The sequence below is a fragment of the Serinus canaria genome, chromosome 3, assembly GCF_022539315.1.
Source record: "Serinus canaria isolate serCan28SL12 chromosome 3, serCan2020, whole genome shotgun sequence".
NCBI lineage: Eukaryota > Metazoa > Chordata > Aves > Passeriformes > Fringillidae > Serinus > Serinus canaria.
Genome location: NC_066316.1, coordinates 58,433,080 through 58,453,485, shown reverse-complemented (window position 1 = coordinate 58,453,485; position 20,406 = coordinate 58,433,080). Strand labels below are relative to the sequence as shown.

Sequence of the window (20,406 nt, the reverse complement as noted above, 5' to 3'; positions counted from 1 at the left end):
ACCAAGAAGCTTTATTTACCATAACTGGGATGTCATGAACTCAGGGAGAAATTACAAAGAGAATGAAATTCACTTAATATTTGCATCAACAATAGTGTCACTCCTTTTTTCCACAACTTTTCCTATGTTTTTTTCTTTCCCACAATAAACAAACCTCTTGAATGAACACTGACTGGAACCAGAAACCCTATGGCTTAACTAGCACGAAAAGTGCTCATTTCATACAAAAGCTGCTGGGATTAGGTTGAGGTTTTGGAAGAGGCAAGGGAGCTGCTTGTAAGAAAGATGCTTCCCATCCAGGGCTCTGCAGAGGCCCAGCACAAAGGAGTAGCATGGCAGCGATGTCAGGTCATTAACCTCCTCACCCCGGATTCCTGCAGCCCCGTGCAGCTGGGACCCATCCCTCCCTCTCCTCCCACCCTGGCCACCTAGGAAGGGCTGGCCACTGCCTCAGATGCATCTCCTCTGGTCACCCAGCTTTGAGTTTTAGGCTGTTTCTGCCTCCTTTGGGGTAGGGAATGGTCTTTTAACTAAGCAATGTATTTCTCATGCCAAACAGTCTACTGGCAGACACGATTAATTGTGTGGTGTCTTTGCAAAATTATGCAGCACTGTCTGGTCCCAACAGGCATTTATTTCTGTATCTGCTTGGATCTCTGCTCACTTTTTGAGATTTCTAACTTCCCCCCTTCATTAAGGCTGAGGTAACTGATTTGAAAAACAGTAAAAGGTTATGTCCAAGTATATTGATAGCAGTAAAAAAATAACTGAAATTTCATAAATTCACTAAAGGGTCGTATAGGAGCTGTAATCTTAAACTTAATTCCGCCCTAGAAAACTGTGTGTGGGCAAGACACCAGAGAGTTCTTTTTTCCTGTCACCACTTCTTACAAATACAAATGATTAAGTACATACATGAGAGAATAGGCAAATGGAAAAATAATCACTAAAAAGAGCAAAACACAGGCCTGGGACCTGAAAGAAAGAGAATTGATGAGTTGTATTTGTTTAGAGAAATAACTTGGATTTGCTGTTTTCCAGACAGAAATAATAAGACTTGTTTTGTGATGGTGCTTTGAAGATAGATACTTTATGAGATCAAAACCCTCCACTTTTACCATGCATCAGAACTTGGAAACAGGCAGTGTATTGCCTATACATAATGCAATTTCTGCTCTGAAAACACTCTTCTGTGGAATCTCTGTTCCCATCTTTTAGTACGTGTTTGCCCAGACAAGAATTGTAACCCTGTGAACATCTGTTTTTATTGTCCTGTGATATCTTTGCTTAAATGTTACCTTAAATTGGAGAGAGACATTCTTAGTGAACGCCCCCACACTTTGAAATATTGAGGAATACAAATTCAAGAGCAGCTTTTGCTCATGTGAACAAAGTCTCTGCCTGAAACCAGTGGGAAGGGAAGGGGAGAAATGTGAAGAAAAGGTGTGCACACTCAAATGTTTTGTGGTGAACTTTACAATTTCATCATAAGTCTAGAGGACACAGCTCTAATCAGAAAAAATCCCCTCCTTGTGATATAGTCCTGATTTCCATGAGCCTGAGGCAAGAATGCAACAATAATGCCAAGAAGTTCTGTAATTAAGGTATAAGCTCAGATATGCCTTGATAACGTGGTCGTCAATGTAATTATCTCACCCAGCTGGATGACAGTCATAGGTCACAGTTCTGCCTCACCATTTTGTGGCTGCTGGGAAATGCTTTGGGGAAGGTGGCCCCAAATCCCAGTCTCCCAGAGAGGACCAGGCTGCTCCCCATGGGATGAGAACTGTACTGGGCACTCACACCTCTGCTTGCTCAGGCACTGGCTGCCTACCCCTGCTGTCAAAAATGAACAGAACCTTGCTGATTTCAGTGATTTCACCTGAAATTATTTAGTGACTCAATGTAGCTAATGCTATTTTTACTTCCTTTATTGAAAATTATCCAGATGTTCATGATAAAAATAAAATCAAATTATGTCACACAAAAAAAGCTACCAACAAAATCTGCCAAAACAAAACAAAGAACAATAACAAAAACCAGCAAAAACAAAAAGCCCTGAACAACTCAAAATTTGATTGCTCAACCTCTCACATGAAAATGGTTTGTTTTCCAGTTTTAAAACAAAAAAATGCCACATTGTCCAGGAACCATATGAATCTCTCTCTGTTGACACAGAAGATTTTAAGTCAAACTATGTAGGCTTTGCGCAATTTACTCATCAGAGCTTCAAAGCCTTTAAAATGTGTTTGTGTACTAAACAGAATGACCAAAGGTTTTCAAAAATGACAACACAGTGACAATCTGAGATGCCACATCTTTTTCAGCCACAATTTGGAAAAATATGCAATCTGGAAAAGCAAAAAAATGTTACATATATCTATGTAGATATATGTCTGTACCGTTATATATATTCTATGGTTCATTTCAGAGCAGAAAAATAAAGTCCTGCTGCCAAAAGTCCTGGTGCAAATGCAAGCAAAACCATCACATTTGGACTGCCTACACTCCACTCTTTTGTCTAGTCAAAGGAGAAAGCTGTATAGCTCTGAAGGCCTTTGAAATGTGGCAGTACAGAGGATGGATCTACCAGAGCCCAGAGAGGGTAAGCTGGGCATTTGGGCTTGAGCTAAACTAAGGGACTATAAATTTAATTTGAAACTTTCTCAGGTCCAGACTGCTATAACACAGAGCTCATCCAGATTCACAAGTTTCACTTATTTAATTCTGTCAAGAAAGGAGTGGGATGTTTTAATCCACAGCATTACAGTGCTTTGACATCTATCACAGACAGATCTAAAATGGGCTTCGTACTGGAACAGTTTATCCTTCCCAACAGGCTGGAAAAGGCTCTAACGTGGTACAATCTTTTCCAACACAGAGCTGGTTTTGCTACCCCAGACATCTAGAAAACCTGTGTCTTTTGCAGGGTAGATTATCCTGATGCAAGTCCCCTGAATTTCATGAAGTCCCAACGGATCTACAATAATTGTCAAGTTCTGAAAACTGAATTTCTAAAACAGTCACATGTGTGTGGAAAAATGTACAATATGGTTTTATGTACTGATTCTGTACTTGCATCCAGATTCACCAGTTTCTTATACACACAAAAAATATATATCATATGTTTAATGAAGATAATGTTTTCAAACTACACATCAGCTTATACAGAAATATAATAACTAGTGAAAGAGAAGGATAAAGTGACTATATTTTTCTAGCATGAATATCTTTGATTCTTAAAAGACTAAGTGTTTAAAAAAGCTTCAGAAGTGTTATCGGTCATGCTACATATTAACAAAGATGTCTGTTTCAGGATTTAGGTATGTAAATTGTTTACATGTGAAACATTTAAATTTTTTGTACTACCTTTGATAATATTGCATAAAATGGCATATTGAATTCTGGATTAAGTTGTGCAATCCATCAAATAATTAAGTATCTCCTTCCTCACATTACCTAAAAGTTGAAACAACATATGGAAAATGAAAAATCTTTGTGTCATTACAAGATATTTTATGCTCTTTTCCAGATGCGAGGCAGATCATGTTATACTGTTTTTCATATACCATTAGCCACTCTCCTTCTTAAAAAAAATATTTTGTGATATATATGGTTTCTGATTTCTGTTCCACAAACAGTCAGGGAGAGTAATTTCTTAAGGATGTGAAAAGGCGCTGGTTTCTCCTTCGAGAATACAAGCACAGCTGCAGAGGGAAGCCCGACCCCAAAAGCCCCACCAGCTGTCATCACACACTGAAACAGGTGTTTATGGCACTCTCCCCCCAGATCTTTACAATGTACAAGATTGTTTTGTTTATGATATCAATTTCCCGTCCTAAATTACATATATCACCTTTCAGCCTCAAGGAACATAAAATAATTCTCAGATTGTGGTCCCATCCAGCAATGGCCTCATGAGCTCAGCTTGTGAGAAACTCAGCCACCCCATTCATGTCTGCTGCCTTTCTCTAACTGGGCCATCACTGCTGTTCCAGCACCAGTCTAACACTCAAAAGTGGAAAAAGGGACAAGTCAGGAACAGAAAATGACAGGAAAACAAGCTGTGTTTCCACTTGTCCTTGCTGATGTTCTATAGCAAATCCATGGAATTTGAAACATCCCTGTCCTGGTTTAGGGCAAATTTGGGAGGGAACTTCCGAAGGGGCTCCTCTAGAAAGCAGATTCAAGCTGCCCTTCCCCCATCTGGTTCAGGAAAAGATTTCCAGGGAGAAAAGTGGAAAAAACCTATTTATTAACAAGCAAAGTAATTCACAAGCATTAAAAAACTGAATAATATCAAACAAGAAAACCTCTCGCTCTTCTGAAGAGATGGCAAATTCAGAAAGTCATTTTTGTGGGGCATAGCTCAGCTTGCTCAGTCTCTTATCCATCCCTCCTGTGCTGGAAAATGCCATGTCCTGGGCTCCAGCGGGCCACAGGTATGAGCTCCCGGTGTTTTTCTGGATTTTTTGGTCCAAAGCAAGCTGATCAGTTCCAAGAAAACAGTCCAGGGAACTTCTCTGCCTCACTCAGCTAACCAAAAACTAGCCAAAAAGCAAACGAGAGCTCTCTCCTGCTCTCTCCACACTGCAGAGCCACAGTGAGCAGGAATGCTGAAGCTCTTATCTCTGTGCTTTCGAATACAGTGCCTCAAACATTCTACCCCTTCACCTTCTCCCCACTTCACTCTCAGATCAAGTTTTGAAGGTGTAAAACTTAATATCCAGCATAAACAGAACAGATGATTGGGGATACAAGCATCATAAAGTCACCCTAGGCCAATCCCCAAATTACCAAGCTGATGCCAATGACCAGGACCAAAGAGAAGCTTGGCAAAAAGGATCATGAAGCTGCAACAAAGATGAAAGTTGGTGTAGGAGAGGATTTATCTTAGTATAAATACGCTGGATAAACTGCTACGGTAAGGAAAAGAATGGAACCACAAACATTTGTTTGAAATAAGCACCAAGTTATGCCTTTCTGAGTTTCCAAAAAAATAACTGTGGTTAACATTTCTCTTTTTTTATTGTTGCATTCAATTTAAATGGAATCCTGCTGCTCAAGGTTCCAGTACACGCTAGATGTTACCACCTAAAAGAAGCTGGTTTTACACTGTAGTTGGCAAGAACCAAACAGAGCATGAGTTTACAAATAAGCAAACCAAACTGTTTTGCAACCTCAAAAAAATTTCAGCTTGAGTTTCAGGGAAAGATCTTACTATGCTCTTAGGCTGGGGAAAAGCAGAGCCCACTCACAGCAGCCAAACATGAGGCAGGAGCCTGAAAGCATCACTGTTCTGTATAAGAACACCTTAAGAGCATTCCAGTTGACTGAACCAATCTTGAGATTGGCTGCAAATGAAAAAATAACCATACAAAAAGGTACAGCAACAGCAATCAAGTAGTTGCAGTAAGTTCCTAAAGTAACTGGGATCAATAAGTTCACAGCCACTGTCCCATGGGCAGCCTGTTTATAATTGATTTATTAGTTTGAGGGGGGGGGGGATTTGGGGGATGTTGCATTGGGTTTTTGTTCAGGAGTTTTTTTGTTTGCTTCTGGTTGTTTGGCTGGGTGGGTTTTTGGGGGGGTTGGGTTTGGGGGTTTTGGTTTTGCTTTTTTACCTACACAGCAGATTAGAAGTGATTCAGTCCTTGCTAGTAATCCTGGATCTTGTTCACACGGGCAGTTTCGAGAAGCTGTACACAATTCCTGGTACAACTCCAATTAAACTGGCTGACATACACTAGAGTGGATTATTTACTTCAGGTGCACTACTAACTCTGACAAGGACAGAAAATTTTTATCTCTAACAAATAATTGTGTGTGTTTGTCTGTACTTTAAATGCAGACATAAACATATACACAAAGACACACATTTCCATTTGTGTATTTACAGAAACAGATAATGTCTGTATATGTGTGCACATGTTCATATATTTTCTTCACAAAAGAGGGCTTGTGTTTTTTCATACATGAAACACAACTATTTATTTGAAAATATACCTTTTCTCATTCAGACTTGAATACACTTCTGTAAATTTCTTATACAAGAGAATAGAAGAATATCTTCTTACATTTCGTATACTTCTTATAGAAGTGTATATTCACTTGAATACACTTCTGTAAATTTCTTATATCCAGTTAAATGGTGCCCAGGGTGGCCTACAGCTGGCAGGGGCATTCCTTTGTTTTTGTGAAGTTTCTGAGAAGTAATACATACCACTTTCTCTGCACACAAACATTCAAGTGTGGAGACCTGTGTAACTTAGCTCAAGAAGGTATAAGAGGCACTAATGGCTAGAGGCTGAAATATGACTGTCCTGGTTTAGGGCAAATTTGGGAGGGAACTTCCGAAGGGGCTCCTCTAGAAAGCAGATTCAAGCTGCCCTTCCCCCATCTGGTTCAGGAAAAGATTTCCAGGGAGAAAAGTGGAAAAAACCTATTTATTTAACAAGCAAAGTATTCACAAGCATTAAAAAAATATTATTATCAAACAATAAAACCTCTTGCTCTTCTGAAGAGATGGCAAATTCAGAAAGTCCTTTTTGTGAAGCATAGCTCACCTCACTCAGTCTCTTATCCATCCATCCCTCCCATGCTGGAAAATTCCATGTCCCGGGCCCCAGTGGGCCACAGGCGTGAGCTCCCAGTATTCTTCTGGATTTTCAGTCCAGAGCAGGGCAAATCAGTTCCAAGCAAAAGAAAACTGACAGTCCAGGGAACTTGTCTGCCTCAGCTAGCTCAAAAAAAACCAACCAAAAGCAAAGGGGAACTCTGTCCTGCTGTTCATGCTGCAGGCAACACAGCCTTTCAGCAGGAATGCTGAAGCTCTCATCTCTGTTTTTGAATACAGTCACCTCAGACAATCCACCACTTCTCCTTCTCCCTCCCTTCACTCTCAGATCTACTTTGAAAGGTGCAAAACTTTTTTCTGGGCTGAACAGACAAATGGAGATACAATTCAACATCATAAAGTCACCCCATGACAATGACATTGCATATTGACATGGATAATTTGACATTGTGGTGGAGTCCCAAATCCCTATACAAGTTTTTACATCAAGAATAAATGTTAATTTAAGAGTTTATATTCCAGTTATATCAGAAAATACAAAGCTAGATTAAAGGGTGTCCTAACAGAAAGAGACTAGACAAAACATGTAGCAAAGTGTTTTAAGGGAAAGAAAATCAGTAATGAGGAGATACTGCACGATACAATCTTAGAACTGCACTTTATCACAAGGAACATTCCTTACATAGGAGCCACATTTATCCAGTACAAGTTTTCTGGGTTTAATTATTTTAATTACTTCAATTATGAGGAAGATTAAAAACACTTAGGGGATTTTCAAGCACAACAATTAGGGATACTTGTTCCCAAAATTTCTGGATCTGCCTTAGAAAATCTCCCTTCTTCCCTTTCCTACTTCTGTGGTACTTGTTTATATTGGGAATTAAATCATACCCCCATTATTTTAAGTGTTTGCATCACTCACAGTGGCTAAAATTCCATATTTTTGCGGAGATGTGAAAAAATTTCCTTTTCTTGGTGTTTCCAAAATCCAAAGGAGAACAAAAAATATGACAAAGGAAAGAAAAAAGAAAAAAAAAGAAAAAAGAAAAAAGAAAAACAATCCCAACCAAACACTTGAAAACAGTCCCCTGAAGGCCTGCAAATTACAAGCTTCAGAATTCTTCTCATCTTTTGTTCACCAACTGTTGCTTCCTTGTCCTAACTATTGTACCTCTGAAAGGGAACTACAAAGCACCCAGCCAGTGGAGATGTACACTGGAGTGTCTCTTTATGCCCCACACTGAAGCCAAGAGGGAGACATTAGTCATCTGGAGATTCTGCCCCAATGCCCAAAGGCATGAAATCCCCCCAACAAAACACCGACTGAGATATGTCAGTGTGGCACTCGCTTCGCATCTCTCTTGGTGCCTTTCAAGTTGTTTTCTAAACACTTCTTTTGTTGCTGTTGGCATGAGTGCACTTAAAAGCGGCATATCGTTAAGTACTGAAAATGCTCACTGTTTTCTGTCCTTTAAAATCTCTTCCAAGTACTTCCCTGTGAGCAATTAAGCTAACTCTATGGGATACATTTGATAACAGATATTCTTTAGTTTGGGTGACAGTTAACAAGCAAGGCTCTAATGAATAATAAAGTACTTTTTAGTGACATACAGTCCCTATTCACCCTGAGTAGGGACTATTTTTGTGCAAGTTCAACAGAAGATTCAAACAATGCAACCCTCTTGTATAACTTGCACAAAATAGGCATTCATCAAGGAGGATTACTCTCCCCAAAATGGGGCTCTCAGAAGCTACGTGCTGTGGGTGGGGATGCACAATTCCAGACAGGGGTGGAGACCAAGGAAAAGGCATGGGTCTAGCAAGAAAATGCATGCTGTGTCAATTCATAAGCACAAAAGAGATGCATTAGGGGAAAAAAAAAAAAAAGAAAAAAAAAAAAAAAAAAAACCAAAAAAAAAAGAAAAGAATGAAAAAAACTAAATGCAAAATCTAAGGCTGTCCCAAGATCTTGCATGAAGAGATGAAGAGTAACACATGCTGCAAATGACCATGGAAATATTTCAAGGTAACATTTTGTTAAGAATGAACTCTCCTAAGTCCAACTCCTCCCTATAGAGACAAAGACAGCTCCCAGCTTTCCAATACCGACCCCCATTGGCATCTTCTTGTTCTCAAACATGCTCAGCCAAACACCACACAATCTGCTGCTCTGACACCACAGGCTCTCAGTAATGTGTGAGAACAGTCTGTTCACTGATCTTTTTCTCCTTCTGCTTGGTGGAGGTGCCTCCCTCATGACAAATCACAAAGTCATGCATGTATGTATACACATATCCATTCCATGTCCTCCCAAAATATGTCAAGGTTCCCATTTCAAGTATCAAACTTCTGAAATGTTAGGACTGTAAATGCATAATTCCCTGATCATTCCAATGCTCTTCAAAACACTTTTTCTTCTTCTTTCGTGACATCGTAACACTTTCCATCTTGATATATTTAGACAAAACTAAGCCACAGGCTTCCAAATTGTTTTAGCCTTTCCTTATGTCAGACACCCTTTCAGATTAAATACAGCTCCAACACGGAAAAGCAAACCAAAACAAATAGCTCACTGCACCCAAGTTCAGGATACACTGAAAACTGAGAAAGTAAAATCCGACCCAGGATATCCAGGACTCTGAGTTTTTTCAAGGCAAACACTGCCTGATGATGGTGGGAAGAGCATTTACTTGCTCTGAGAGGATGAGGAGTAAATGCCAGAGGAAACATTTTTTTCTCTTTTCTCTGAAAACTAACTGGCAGTTTTCCTCTACCCCAATGCATGGATCTTCCACAGACAGGATTATGTGCTTTTACCCTCACTGGCAGCTGCAGTCTCACTATATTTACATGTTTTTTCCCAGAAGAGAACTCTTACCTCTGAGAACACTTTCTATCTTTCTATTTTTAAAGAAGGTGAGAGAATTTGGGGGGGGGAAGGCAAAACTGACCCAAGGGACTAGCAATTTCAATGCCCACTTGAAAGGCTATAAAGGTGTTTCAGAACATCTGAATGCCAGGCCACTAACAAGCATCTCAAAACTTTCAAAGAAACCAAAAAATGACCCCTCTAAGAGTTTGGACCACGATGCACATTTTCCAACGGATAGTCATGGAATAAAAACATATTTCTAAAACCAAAAAGAAAAGTAAGTTCATTCATTATGGGGTGTACATATTTCATGGAGTTCAGCTAGGCATAAAACCACATACTTTGAAGGGTGCTATCTATGAAAAAAATCTTTCTCAGTAGTAATAATCTAAATTATGATGGTATACATTTAACACAGAATGTATTTTTAAAATATTAACTGTATTTGTTTGTCCAGTAAAGTGAAGAATTGGATATTATTGAAACAACATCCTAGAACAATTTGTTCATTTCCTAGCAATCCATGCTGCCTGACCAGAAAAAGCCTCTGGACAAATTTTGTTTATCATCTTTGTTTCTGGCCGTTCCTTGTTGCTGCAAGTATGGAAAAATTTTAACCGAGCAACTTTTAAAAAAACCTCAGTTCAACTTTAGAAAGAAACCATGCTCCCTAGAACTGAAGAAGGAATGGGGATGGAGCAAGCCTCAAGTGGCAAGCAAGCATTACAAAAGTATTTCTGCTTACCTGCTCAAAAGTGCAACAAAATAACTCACAGCTCTTAGCACAACAATTTATGTGCTAAATTAGTGTTTCAAGAAAAATATCAGTAGGTTTCTATCGGTGAGCATTTGCTACAGTCCTTTTCTATTTGTAAGAGAATGCTGGTGGATAAAACCTGTGGAAGAATGGAGTTAGCATGGGGCCATTTTTAAAGATATTGAAAACCTGTGAAGGGTGCTGAAAAGAGCCACAGCTGTGCGTGCTGGAGGAAATGTCCTGTGATGCTAAAGAGCTCAATCTATTTATTTAACAAAAAAGAAAATAGAGCAGTGACTTGATTGTCTCAATTGCAGCATATAAATAACTTCATGAAGGCGGTATGCAGGGGGAGTAGAGTTTTTAATATAGTAGAGAAAATACATAGCTGAAAGCTAAACCAAGACAAACTAATCTTGTTCCAATCAGGAAGAGCAGAGATTCATTACTGCCACAACTAGCAAGAGAAGTGATGGATCCTCCACCACTGGATGTCTTTACACTAGGTTTGGATTCCTCTCTAAAATACTTGCTTTACCCTAACAGGATCTATGAACTAACCAGGAAAAAAGCTGGGGTTTCTTTTAATGGTTAATAGGTGTGTCTTCTGAATTGCAAAGCCTTTCAGAAAGCCTTTCTTTCTCTGAGTGAAGAGCTCACTGCTCAATGAGCAGCCTAGAGTGGGTTTTTTTACTATTATTAGTCTTTATTTATGCTTCAAGAAAAATTATCTTCAGTTTGAAATATGAAGAAAGCAATATTCTGAAAATCACTGGTCTGCACTTAAGGAAGACAAATATTTGCCTAAACTTCATACAGCAAACAAATGGAGGAAAGAAAAAGTAAAAGAAATTTTTAAAGGAAAGTATTTGTACTAAAAGCTCAATTCTTCTGGAAAAGCTTTGATTTTATAAAACCTTGACTAACAGCAGGGAGATCATATTATGCATTTTGTTTTCTTGTGGTGAATTGTTAATAGAAAATCCATATGCTTATGGGAAAAACTCTTAAAATCTAAGCAGGAGCTTCAAAGATCAACTAGCTCTAACATAATAAAGGAAAGACAGATGACTTCTCCTAGACCATACTCTAACAACTGCTCTGCTCTTAAAGTGCAGCTCTGACTTATTCAAGCATCTGGGGGTGACAACCTGTCGTTCCAGGCCTGATTGCCCTTTCAGTCATCCCTGGGACAAGCTGTCTCTGCTCCCCTGACCCCAGAGCAACTCCTGCTAGCTGGATCTCAGGTTGATGAGAGGGGACCAAAGGTGTGGGTCGCCTCCCCTCTCATGGCTCCTACTTCACCAGCCACCAGCGCCTCCTGGAGGGTATGACTTGCTGTAAGCACCAGCAAGGCCTCTGTTCCACACTCCTGTTCCCAGACGTAGCCCTGACAATATCCAGACTGCTACAGAAACATCCCAAGGAAATTATGCCAATAGAGTTGGGCACCTCTGAGGTTGCTTTGCCAGACCAAGGACATGTACCAGGAGCCCTCCCAGTGGTTACTCTGCAAGTCCTGTCCAACATCTGGGTCAAAACACTTCCAGGCGAGGAGAGGAGGAACACCAAGAACAGGAGCAGCACTGGCGGTGTGCTAGCAGAAGGGGATGTCAGCAGGCTTGGAAGCTGGTGGGATGTTGTCCTCATGCCGGTGGGATTAGAAAGAGCAAGTTCAGGCTGCACCAGGAGGGCCAAGCTCCACCAGCTGTTAGCAAGGTGAAGGGAAAGGTGCCACACCTCCCTGGGAGAGACTCTGCCCTCCCATCCCTCTCCTCCCCGGGTCTAGGCTCAGCGGGCAGGCAGGAGAGAATGCCCAAAGGAGAGGGAGTATGGCTGTTGCATCTTCTGGATAAAGAGCAAAGAAACCTGACACCTCTAACGAAATCTCTGTAGAAGTTTAGACGGAAGGTTGGCAAGGAGAGGATCGAAAAGAACAATGTCCTCCAGGGGAAAGGAAGGCAGAAGAATAGGGATTACCCGAAGGGTGGAAGAAAGAAATAAAGAGGTACAAGGATGCAGGACAAGAAGGCTGCAGAAGAAACGTGGGACAGGGAAAGAAGGGCGTCCCGAGAGAGGGACAGCGCGGGGAAAGTGGGCGGACAAGGAGGACCCGCTGGGCGGTCGAGGGGAAGGAGCAGGGCCTTACCTGCAGGTAGGGCTGGCCCCTCTCCACGCCCCCCACCACGATGTCGGCCGAGGCCATGCCGCCGCTGGCCGAGAGCCCGAAGCCCACGTAGCCGCGGGTGCGCACCTCCAGACGCAGGGCGAGGGCGCTGCCGCGGCGGCCCCAGCTCAGGCGGTAGGCGCCCGCGCCGTCCAGCACCGCGCTGTGCGGGTAGCTCCGCGGCGCTGGACCGGCACCAGCACCGGCCCCGGCACCGGCCCAGGCACACAGGAGCCCTCCCAGCACCAGCGCCCAGGGGCGCAGCCGCCGCATCCTCTCGCCGCGCTCCAGCGGCCGCCTGTGCGTCTCGGCGTGTGTCCGGGCGCGGTGTGCGTGTGCGGGGGCTGTGTGTCTGTGTCTGTGTGTCTGTGCGTGTGTGTGTGTGGGGAAGGGGGGCCGGGTGCCCCGGTCACCCCGCCCCCGCTGCGGGCGGCACCGCGCCGGCCCCGTCGGGGCAGCACGCCCTCGGCAGCGCTTTGTTCGCTCCCGCCCCGGCCCGGCGCTGCCGGCCGCCCCCGGTCCCCCGCGCCGCCCGTCGGGGCCGGGCCGGACCCCGCCGCGCCGGGAGCACCTGCCGTGCGCTCGCCGCGGGGGCTGCTCGCCGAGATGCTCGGAGTTCGCGTTAGCGACCCAAAACCCTCCTCCTGACTGGGAAAGCGGAGGGAGGGCGGTGGACGGGAGACCTCCCCGGCCTCCCGGCAACTCTAACTTCCGCTGGAAGAATTCCACGGGAGGAAGCCCGGAGGCAAAGGAGCGCTTCCCCACTCTCCGTCGCCTCTTCACTCAGTGCGAGCGCAAGGTGCGGCGGACGGAGGGTGCTAAGCAGGGCATCCCCCGTCGGGAGAGTTCTTTTTGCTTTTTAAGTGGAAAACGAGGAGCCCCCGGGTGGCTTGCACGGAGACGGCTACAAAAGCACATCTCAAAACCGCACTCGCGTCCCTTGACACCCCCGCAGCCGTCCCCGCCACTCGGTCAGCCCGGCCATGCGGTCCCCGACACTCCCGCAGCAGAAGCTGCCTTGCCTTCCCCTGCTCACAGCACCACCGCCGCGGCGGGGGCGAGAGCAACGAGCAGAAAGATGCTCTTGGATGAATGTTCCCCAGCCCTCTGCACATCTGGACGGAAACAAAAAATAGCGCGGCACACAAAACGGGAAAGTCAGGACCACAAGAAGTCATATTGACCCTTGAAAGCTCTGAGCTGTATAAAATCGGTTTTAAAAGGAAGGTATGCTGTTTGAAATGTGTTTTCTTCACATTTAAATGAAAGAGAAAGAGCCTGGTATTCAACCAAAAATACATACTAATTCAGTAAAACCCAATCAAATTAGTACATAAAGGAAATTAGTAATGCTTCCTTTTTTATGGCTTTTGCATGACTATTTCACAAGTGTCACTAGGGTTTCTAGAATACAAAAACCTATCGTGATTTGACGGATATATCAAACTACAAAACAACTTTTAGAAAAGAAAGTGCTTATAAAAAAATAAGCACCAAAAATTACTTTAACCTAAGAAATTAGAGAAAAAAAATAATTAAATGCTGGTGAAATGAAAGCAATCTTTAGACAGAATAGGTTAGTGTGACCATTCTTGCAATTAAAGCAGTAACTTCAAAGGTACAGACTCAGATTGTCGCTCTGATTTTGTAAAACTTTGTAAGCTTTTTAATGTTTATATTCTCTCAACAAACTTTCTCACACACAATTCTGTAAATAACTTATGTTTTGTATTCTTTCATGGAGGTGGAGAGAATTGATAGACCCTTAGTCTGTCCAGTGGCATTGGAGAGGTGGCACTGTCACCCTCCAATCCACTGTCACCTTTAGAAAACTATAAATGTTGGAGTCAGAAAATAAAGGTGCTCTCTTTTGTTCCCTTCGAGAGCAGCAGTGTCTGTGTCATCATTTCGTGCCTTATCTCAACATCAGATTACTGACAAAACAGAAAATTGTGAGATGCTGAGTGTTTAGATTCTCTTCTACAAAATTGTTAACACCTGCAGGTGGTTATGGATTAATTTAAGGAGAAATTGCAGGTGTGTGATAGGCCCTGTCAAGGCCAAAAGTGTGACCTTGGCACCTAACTGGGGACACTCAGCCTTCGTAAAATTGTGTGCTAAAGGAGGCATCCTTAGGAGAGTTCCAAAAGTGCACATTCATCTTTTTTGAGGGCAAGATGATGAAGGAATGAAGACTGTTTCTTAAATGCAGGTTTTTTCCTAATTTTCTAATAAGACTGTGCATTATGTTCTTAGATGACAGAAACCCTTAGATAAAGTTTCAGTCACATGGAGATGACAAACTCGCTCTTCAAAAGAATGATTGAATTACACATCTAGTACTGCCTTTAAAATTGCTGCCTTTAAAGCACAACGGTGGTACTGAAGCCCAACTAGTGCTACCCAGAGCATGCACTGTATAAGCATTTGTACAAAAGAGTGCAAAAGGCTCACTTTGAAGTACTCCAGCACTTCTGAGTTTGGTGGTGCTGATGACTTTTTAGGAGCTGTACACAACATGGGATGTTGCAGTACAGGGAGGGATGATGGACTATTCTGCACAGCATGCTGTGCTACACAGCACAGCAGGCAGAAACAGGGCTTCCCAGCTAGCCTGGATGCAGATTCCATGAGGGAAGCAGAGCTCAAGATAAGTGTGCACTGCAGATGCTGTCAGAGAAACAGCTGCAGACCTGTTCCTTCAACCCTGCCCCCTGCATGTCCAACCCCCTGCTCCTCTCACAGCAAACAGGCACAGAAAGAAAACTCCAATGCACTCAGACTTGTGGTTGGCTGGGATCTTCCCAATCATTCTGCCAAAAGCCAAAGCAGCAGGACCATCAAGTGCCTTGGTCACACTGCTGTATGTCAGGCAAGACAAGCCAGAGCTTTGCTGTAGTGGGTCTGGTGGAAGTGGTAACACTCACAGGAAACAGCTGTGCTATTTCTGGCGTGCTGCAGTGGCCATGGAGGGTGGGCAGTTCCACCCAACCCAGCATGGGTCCCGTGATGGCAGAACCAGTGGTCAGGGCATCCCTATTCCATGGCTCTGGAGCTAGCACCAGATTGTTCCAGAGCTTTACTTTGCCTATGCAGAGAAAATTGGGATTTTGGAGGCTGAGAGTTGGAATGGAAACAATGCTTGAATTCTTGAAATCTCCTATGAGACTATACGATTTTGTCTGTGCAGATCTCAAGGGTCAGTCTGCTGCTTCTCTGCAGCTCTGAAGTCTGTACATCCCAAATCCATGTGACTTTCTACCCAAACCTGGTGGGGATGCTCTCCTGTCTTCCAGCTTTACACCACACTCAGCAGCACTGCTCACCCCATCGTGATGGCAACGTGTAGAAGTGCAGGAATAGCAGTTCTATTCCTTTCCAATTTCCAGCAAATATTTTTCCATTAAAATAAATCATCCAAACAGCTTTACAGAGATGCACAGTTGATCTACAAATACTGTGACAAAACCAACCTTTGTTCAACTTGCTGCTATTTATATTCCCAAGAACAATGCTCATGTAATAAAACTTTCCTAGTAGAAGAGGCACTTTGTGGGTAGGGATGCATGATTCCCAAAACTCACATTAAGAGACTTTGGCAACTTCACTAGAAATTTTCTCCATCATTAGGAGACCAAACATATGAAGAAAACACAGTCTAAATCATTCTAAATCTGATCTTGGCCTGTAAGTAGTACTGCTGGCAGGAGCACAGGGAGACATCAGGTTACCACCTTCTCTGAACTGAACCTCCTCTTCTGGTGGAAGGCAGTCACCTAACCAAGCCCAGAGAGATTCAGCAAGTGTTTTTCTTTTTTAAAAATTTTTACTACCTTTACTAAATATCAGCTTGTCCATTGCTCCCTCAAACCATTGCATGACATGGTTCATATACTAAAGTACTGATTAAAAAGTTGCAGAATCATAGAATGGTCTGTCTTAAAGATTGGCTAGTTCCAACTGCCCCACCATGTGCAGGGGCACCTTCCACTAGACCAGGTTGCTTAAAGCCCCATCCAACCTGGCCTTGAACACATCCAAGGATGGTGCATCCATAGCTTCTCTGGGCAAGCTCTTCCAGTGCCTCACCACCCTCAAGAGGGAAGATTTTTTTTCCTAATACTTAATCTAAACCTATTCTTTCAGATTGAAGCCATTCTCCCTTGTCCTGTCACTTCAGATCCTTGTAAGAGGTCTCTCTTCTTCTTCCTTGTGGGCTCTCTTAAGGTACTGGAAGGCCAAAATTAGGTTATCCCTAAGATGTCTCTTCTTTAGGCTGAATAATCCAAATTCTCTCAGCTTTTTGCTCATAGGAGAGGTTCTCCCTCCCTTGAATCAGCTTGGTGGACTTACTCAAACAGATTGATGTCCTTTTTGTGCCGAGGACCCCAGAGCTGGATGCAGCTCTCCAGGTGGGGTCTCACCAGAGCAGATAGAAGGAAAGAATCCCCTCCCTCACCCTGCTGGCCACACTGCTTTTGAGACAGCCCAGGATACAACTGGATTTCTGGGCTATTAGTGCACATTGCTGGGTCATATCCAGCCTCTCACCACCAGCATCCCCAAGTCCTTCTCAGCAGGGCAGCCCTCTGTCTGTTCATCCCCCAAACTGTGTTGATACCTGGCGCTGCCTCGAGCCAGATAGAGCATCCTGTACCTGGAATTGTTAAGCCACATGAGATTCCCTTGAGCTCACTTAAACGTGCCCAGATCCCTCTGGATGGCATCCTGTTTTTCAAGTGGGTGCTTCTCTACTGTTCCTTAATGAGTCAATTAATTATGAAGATTTGGCCTGATCATGGATAGTGACCTATCACCTGGTTTATCCCTGCTGGTGCATCCTGGCATTGAGGTGTTCTTGCTAGAGAGCAGTCCAGCACGAGCTGTGTGTCCTGTCCATTTGCAGGCAGCAGGATTTCTCAAAGGCATAAAAAGGTTAGGTTTTAGCCTGTTTCTAGTGTACCTTGTACTATGTGGCATGCTTTTAGTTAGTTGCCTGCTGGCTTTTCTCTTACACAATTTAGCTTCCATGCAGGAAATTAATGAATATTGAACATGGATTTTATACTAATAATTAATGCAAAATCTTATAAAAAATTTTCGAGAAGTAGATAGCCAATAGCTACATCATCTTTCTAATAGAGGGCAACAAGAATTCTGCTCTCACCTGTGAAATGTAAATTAATCATCTTTTATTTACCTTTTTAATGTAATGATTTTTATCATTGGTGACATCAATTTGCATCATGCATGCAAAGGGTTAGAGAAGAATCTTGCAGATCCAGCTGGAAGTTTTTTACATTGGGTAATGCCTATGCAGAGCAAAACCAGCTTCACTGACATTCCAGTTTGTGCTCAATGTGGACAGGGAACTTAGAGCAGGAAAGGTTTTGGGTTGAACTGGATGTTGTCTTTGGAATGCTGAGCCAGCAGGATGAGTTCCTAGGGAACATTACTGCCAGCACAGGTAGAAGGAGTTAGAAAACTTTTCTGTCTTGATCCAAGTCCAATGCTTCAAGAGCAAGGTGGACACATTCCATCCATGCCTCTGTCAGCATCATACATTTCCTCAGGCACACATGATAACCTGTCTGCTCTAAAACATGTTTTAAAGTATATATCTTAAAGAAAAAAACCTTCAAATTTTGTTTGTTGTCTTAACCTCCTAAACTAAGGGGAAAGGACAAAGCACCATGCTTATTTTTATTAATGCTGATTAAAGATGCACTGGGGAGAATAGCAATTTAGCCATGTAAATGTACCAGAAGTTGTGTATTCGTTTTTTAAGCTTTATTCCCATCTTGGCCTTCCCCTGCTCCATTTCCCAAATACTTGATTTTTTTTATTTTTTTTTTTTTACATTTTAAAGTGGAAAATGCCTATGATTTAAGTGATCACTGTGAACAGTAATTGTATGAATTAGAAATTTTTAGTTCTCATTCTATGCATTTTATGTCCTTGTTTTGAATTTTTCTTTTCTTTTGCAGGGAGTACTAGTGAAGAAGACACAGATGGTTTTTCTTTCAGATAGGCATACTGAGGAGATGCAAATTCTTCTTATGAAGTGATATACATTAATCACCAGAGCTGGAAGCAAAGTTTGAGACCAGTGAGTACAGAGGTGAACCATTTCTACCTTTCTTTCTTGATTCAGCCTGACTTTGGCTCAGGTTAGGATAGTTTTGGATCTTTGCAGTGCTACCTACAATCTGCATTTTAAAAGTTCTGTTAATCTCAAACTAGTATAAATAATGACTAGTTTGCTTTCAGCTATTCTTATGATGCGTTTGGACTCATGTCTGTTGATGTTTTAAATTATTTGCCTGAGGAGACAAAAATAAAATAATTGTTGGAAAAAGAATATTTATCCAGCTCTGTGCTCAGGGCAAAAGCAGACTGATTTAGCTTTCTTTTCCTCATCAGCAGGTTGGTTTCTGCAGGCGTTGCCAAATTTCCAAATACCTTGACTCAAGTTCATAAAAACTTCTTACTTCTCCTGGGAGAGAAAACTGGAGGACAAGAGTTTTATTACACCAGTTGGAAAAGCCAGAAGGCTTTAGAGCAAAGAGTTTCTGGTTTCCCTTGCTTGTGGTTGTTGTCTTTTCCCCTCTTTTACGAGCACCTCTGCAAAAAGAGGATTACACACACTTAGGTGCAGTGTAATCCTGGGCACTGATTCATAGGAAGTCCCACAAGTGGATACCAGCAATGGCATTTCTACGCAGGTCTGCTCGGGTGTGGGGAAGAATTAATTCCCTTTCATTTGAATTAAACCTAATTTCACATTTTTTACTTTTCACTGAGTGTATCTGCTCTGGTGCTGATGTTCTGTGAGGAGGAATAGCTTTTAACATATGTTCTTTTAAGGGTAAAGTACCATTTTAAAATGGTTGCTTATGCTTCATATATATGTTTGTTAAGTTAATTACATTTCTAGCTGTCTGTCCACCTGCCACACAGGACACAGACAGTTTAAATGCTTTGTAGCATTAGATATTAGATATAGAGATCTAGATATAGAATACTTAGATACTAGGAATGTGAGAATGCCAAAGTGCTGAAACAGGTTGTTCAGAGAAGTGGTGGATACTCCATCCCTGGAAGTGTTCAAGGCCAGGTTGGATGGGGCTTTGAGCAACCTGGTCTAGTGGCAGGTGTCCCTGCCCATGATAGAGGGGTTAAAAGTAGATGATCTTTAAGGTCCCCTCCAACCCAAACCATTCTATGGATCTATGATCTTTGCTGTTTGCTCCTCAGCTCCTGTCAATATCTGGGAGCACCCTCACTAAGGTAAGACCAGGAAGCTAAGTGCATTTCACATTTCCAGAACTCATTAAAAGTCTTTATCTGAGTAATGCACTTCACAGGTAACAATTAACTTTCTGAGACCACCTAAGCCAAACCCTGACTCATGGGCAGGATCACCTTTTTCCTGTGTCAGACCTGAGAGATGTCTGTCTAGCCTTCCAATTATGATGTCTATCAGTGCAATTTTTTTTTTTTCTTTTCTCCTTTCTCCTTCTCCCTTCTTTGGGTAGAATTAACTCTGATCCATCATCATTCCTCCTGTTAGAAAGCTGTGTTAAGTGGCTGATCTTGGAAGCAGCAGTTCAAGCCTGTGACTGCTGTACTGCACCTTATGTGTGGAAGCCAACATGGCTGCTTTTGGAGGGGAGGAAGGCACTTCCTGGCCCCTACTTCTCACTGCCTTGTTTTCTGTCTTAATCTCCTTCAGAAAGCAGCTGGTGGATATAAGTTTTCAGCCTGTGTGATTTTTGCAAGAAAATGAAGAGCATCCCTCCTGTGCAGCCTTCACAAAGCTCAATAGGCATCCAGTATTCTAAATCTAGATGAACAATCTCTACTTTTTTTTCCTAATTGGACAGATGGATTCAGAGAGCATAACTGACCTTTGGGTTTAGTTTCCCCCTCTTGTTTATAATGTTAAAATTAGCAGAACAAACACAAAACAGAAGGCGAGCAGGAGGAACTTGGTGCCTTTGGGGGCATGTGTTCCCCTGCAGAAAGGCAGA

General features: G+C 42.5%; 1 protein-coding gene across 2 annotated transcripts in view; it reads right to left on the bottom strand.

The window, feature by feature from the left end:
• MOXD1 (monooxygenase DBH like 1) overlaps positions 1-20,406 on the bottom strand; it is a 64,117-nt gene that overhangs the window by 36,691 nt on the left and 7,020 nt on the right. The window contains exon 1 of one of the 2 annotated variants that reach the window (XM_009095224.4): positions 12,356-12,759. The exons of the other annotated variant lie outside the window; for it this stretch is intronic. Coding sequence (XP_009093472.3) covers positions 12,356-12,646 — 291 coding nt within the window. The 5' untranslated portion in view covers positions 12,647-12,759. Of the gene's footprint in view, positions 1-12,355; positions 12,760-20,406 lie in introns of those variants that run through there. 2 annotated transcript variants of the gene reach the window in all.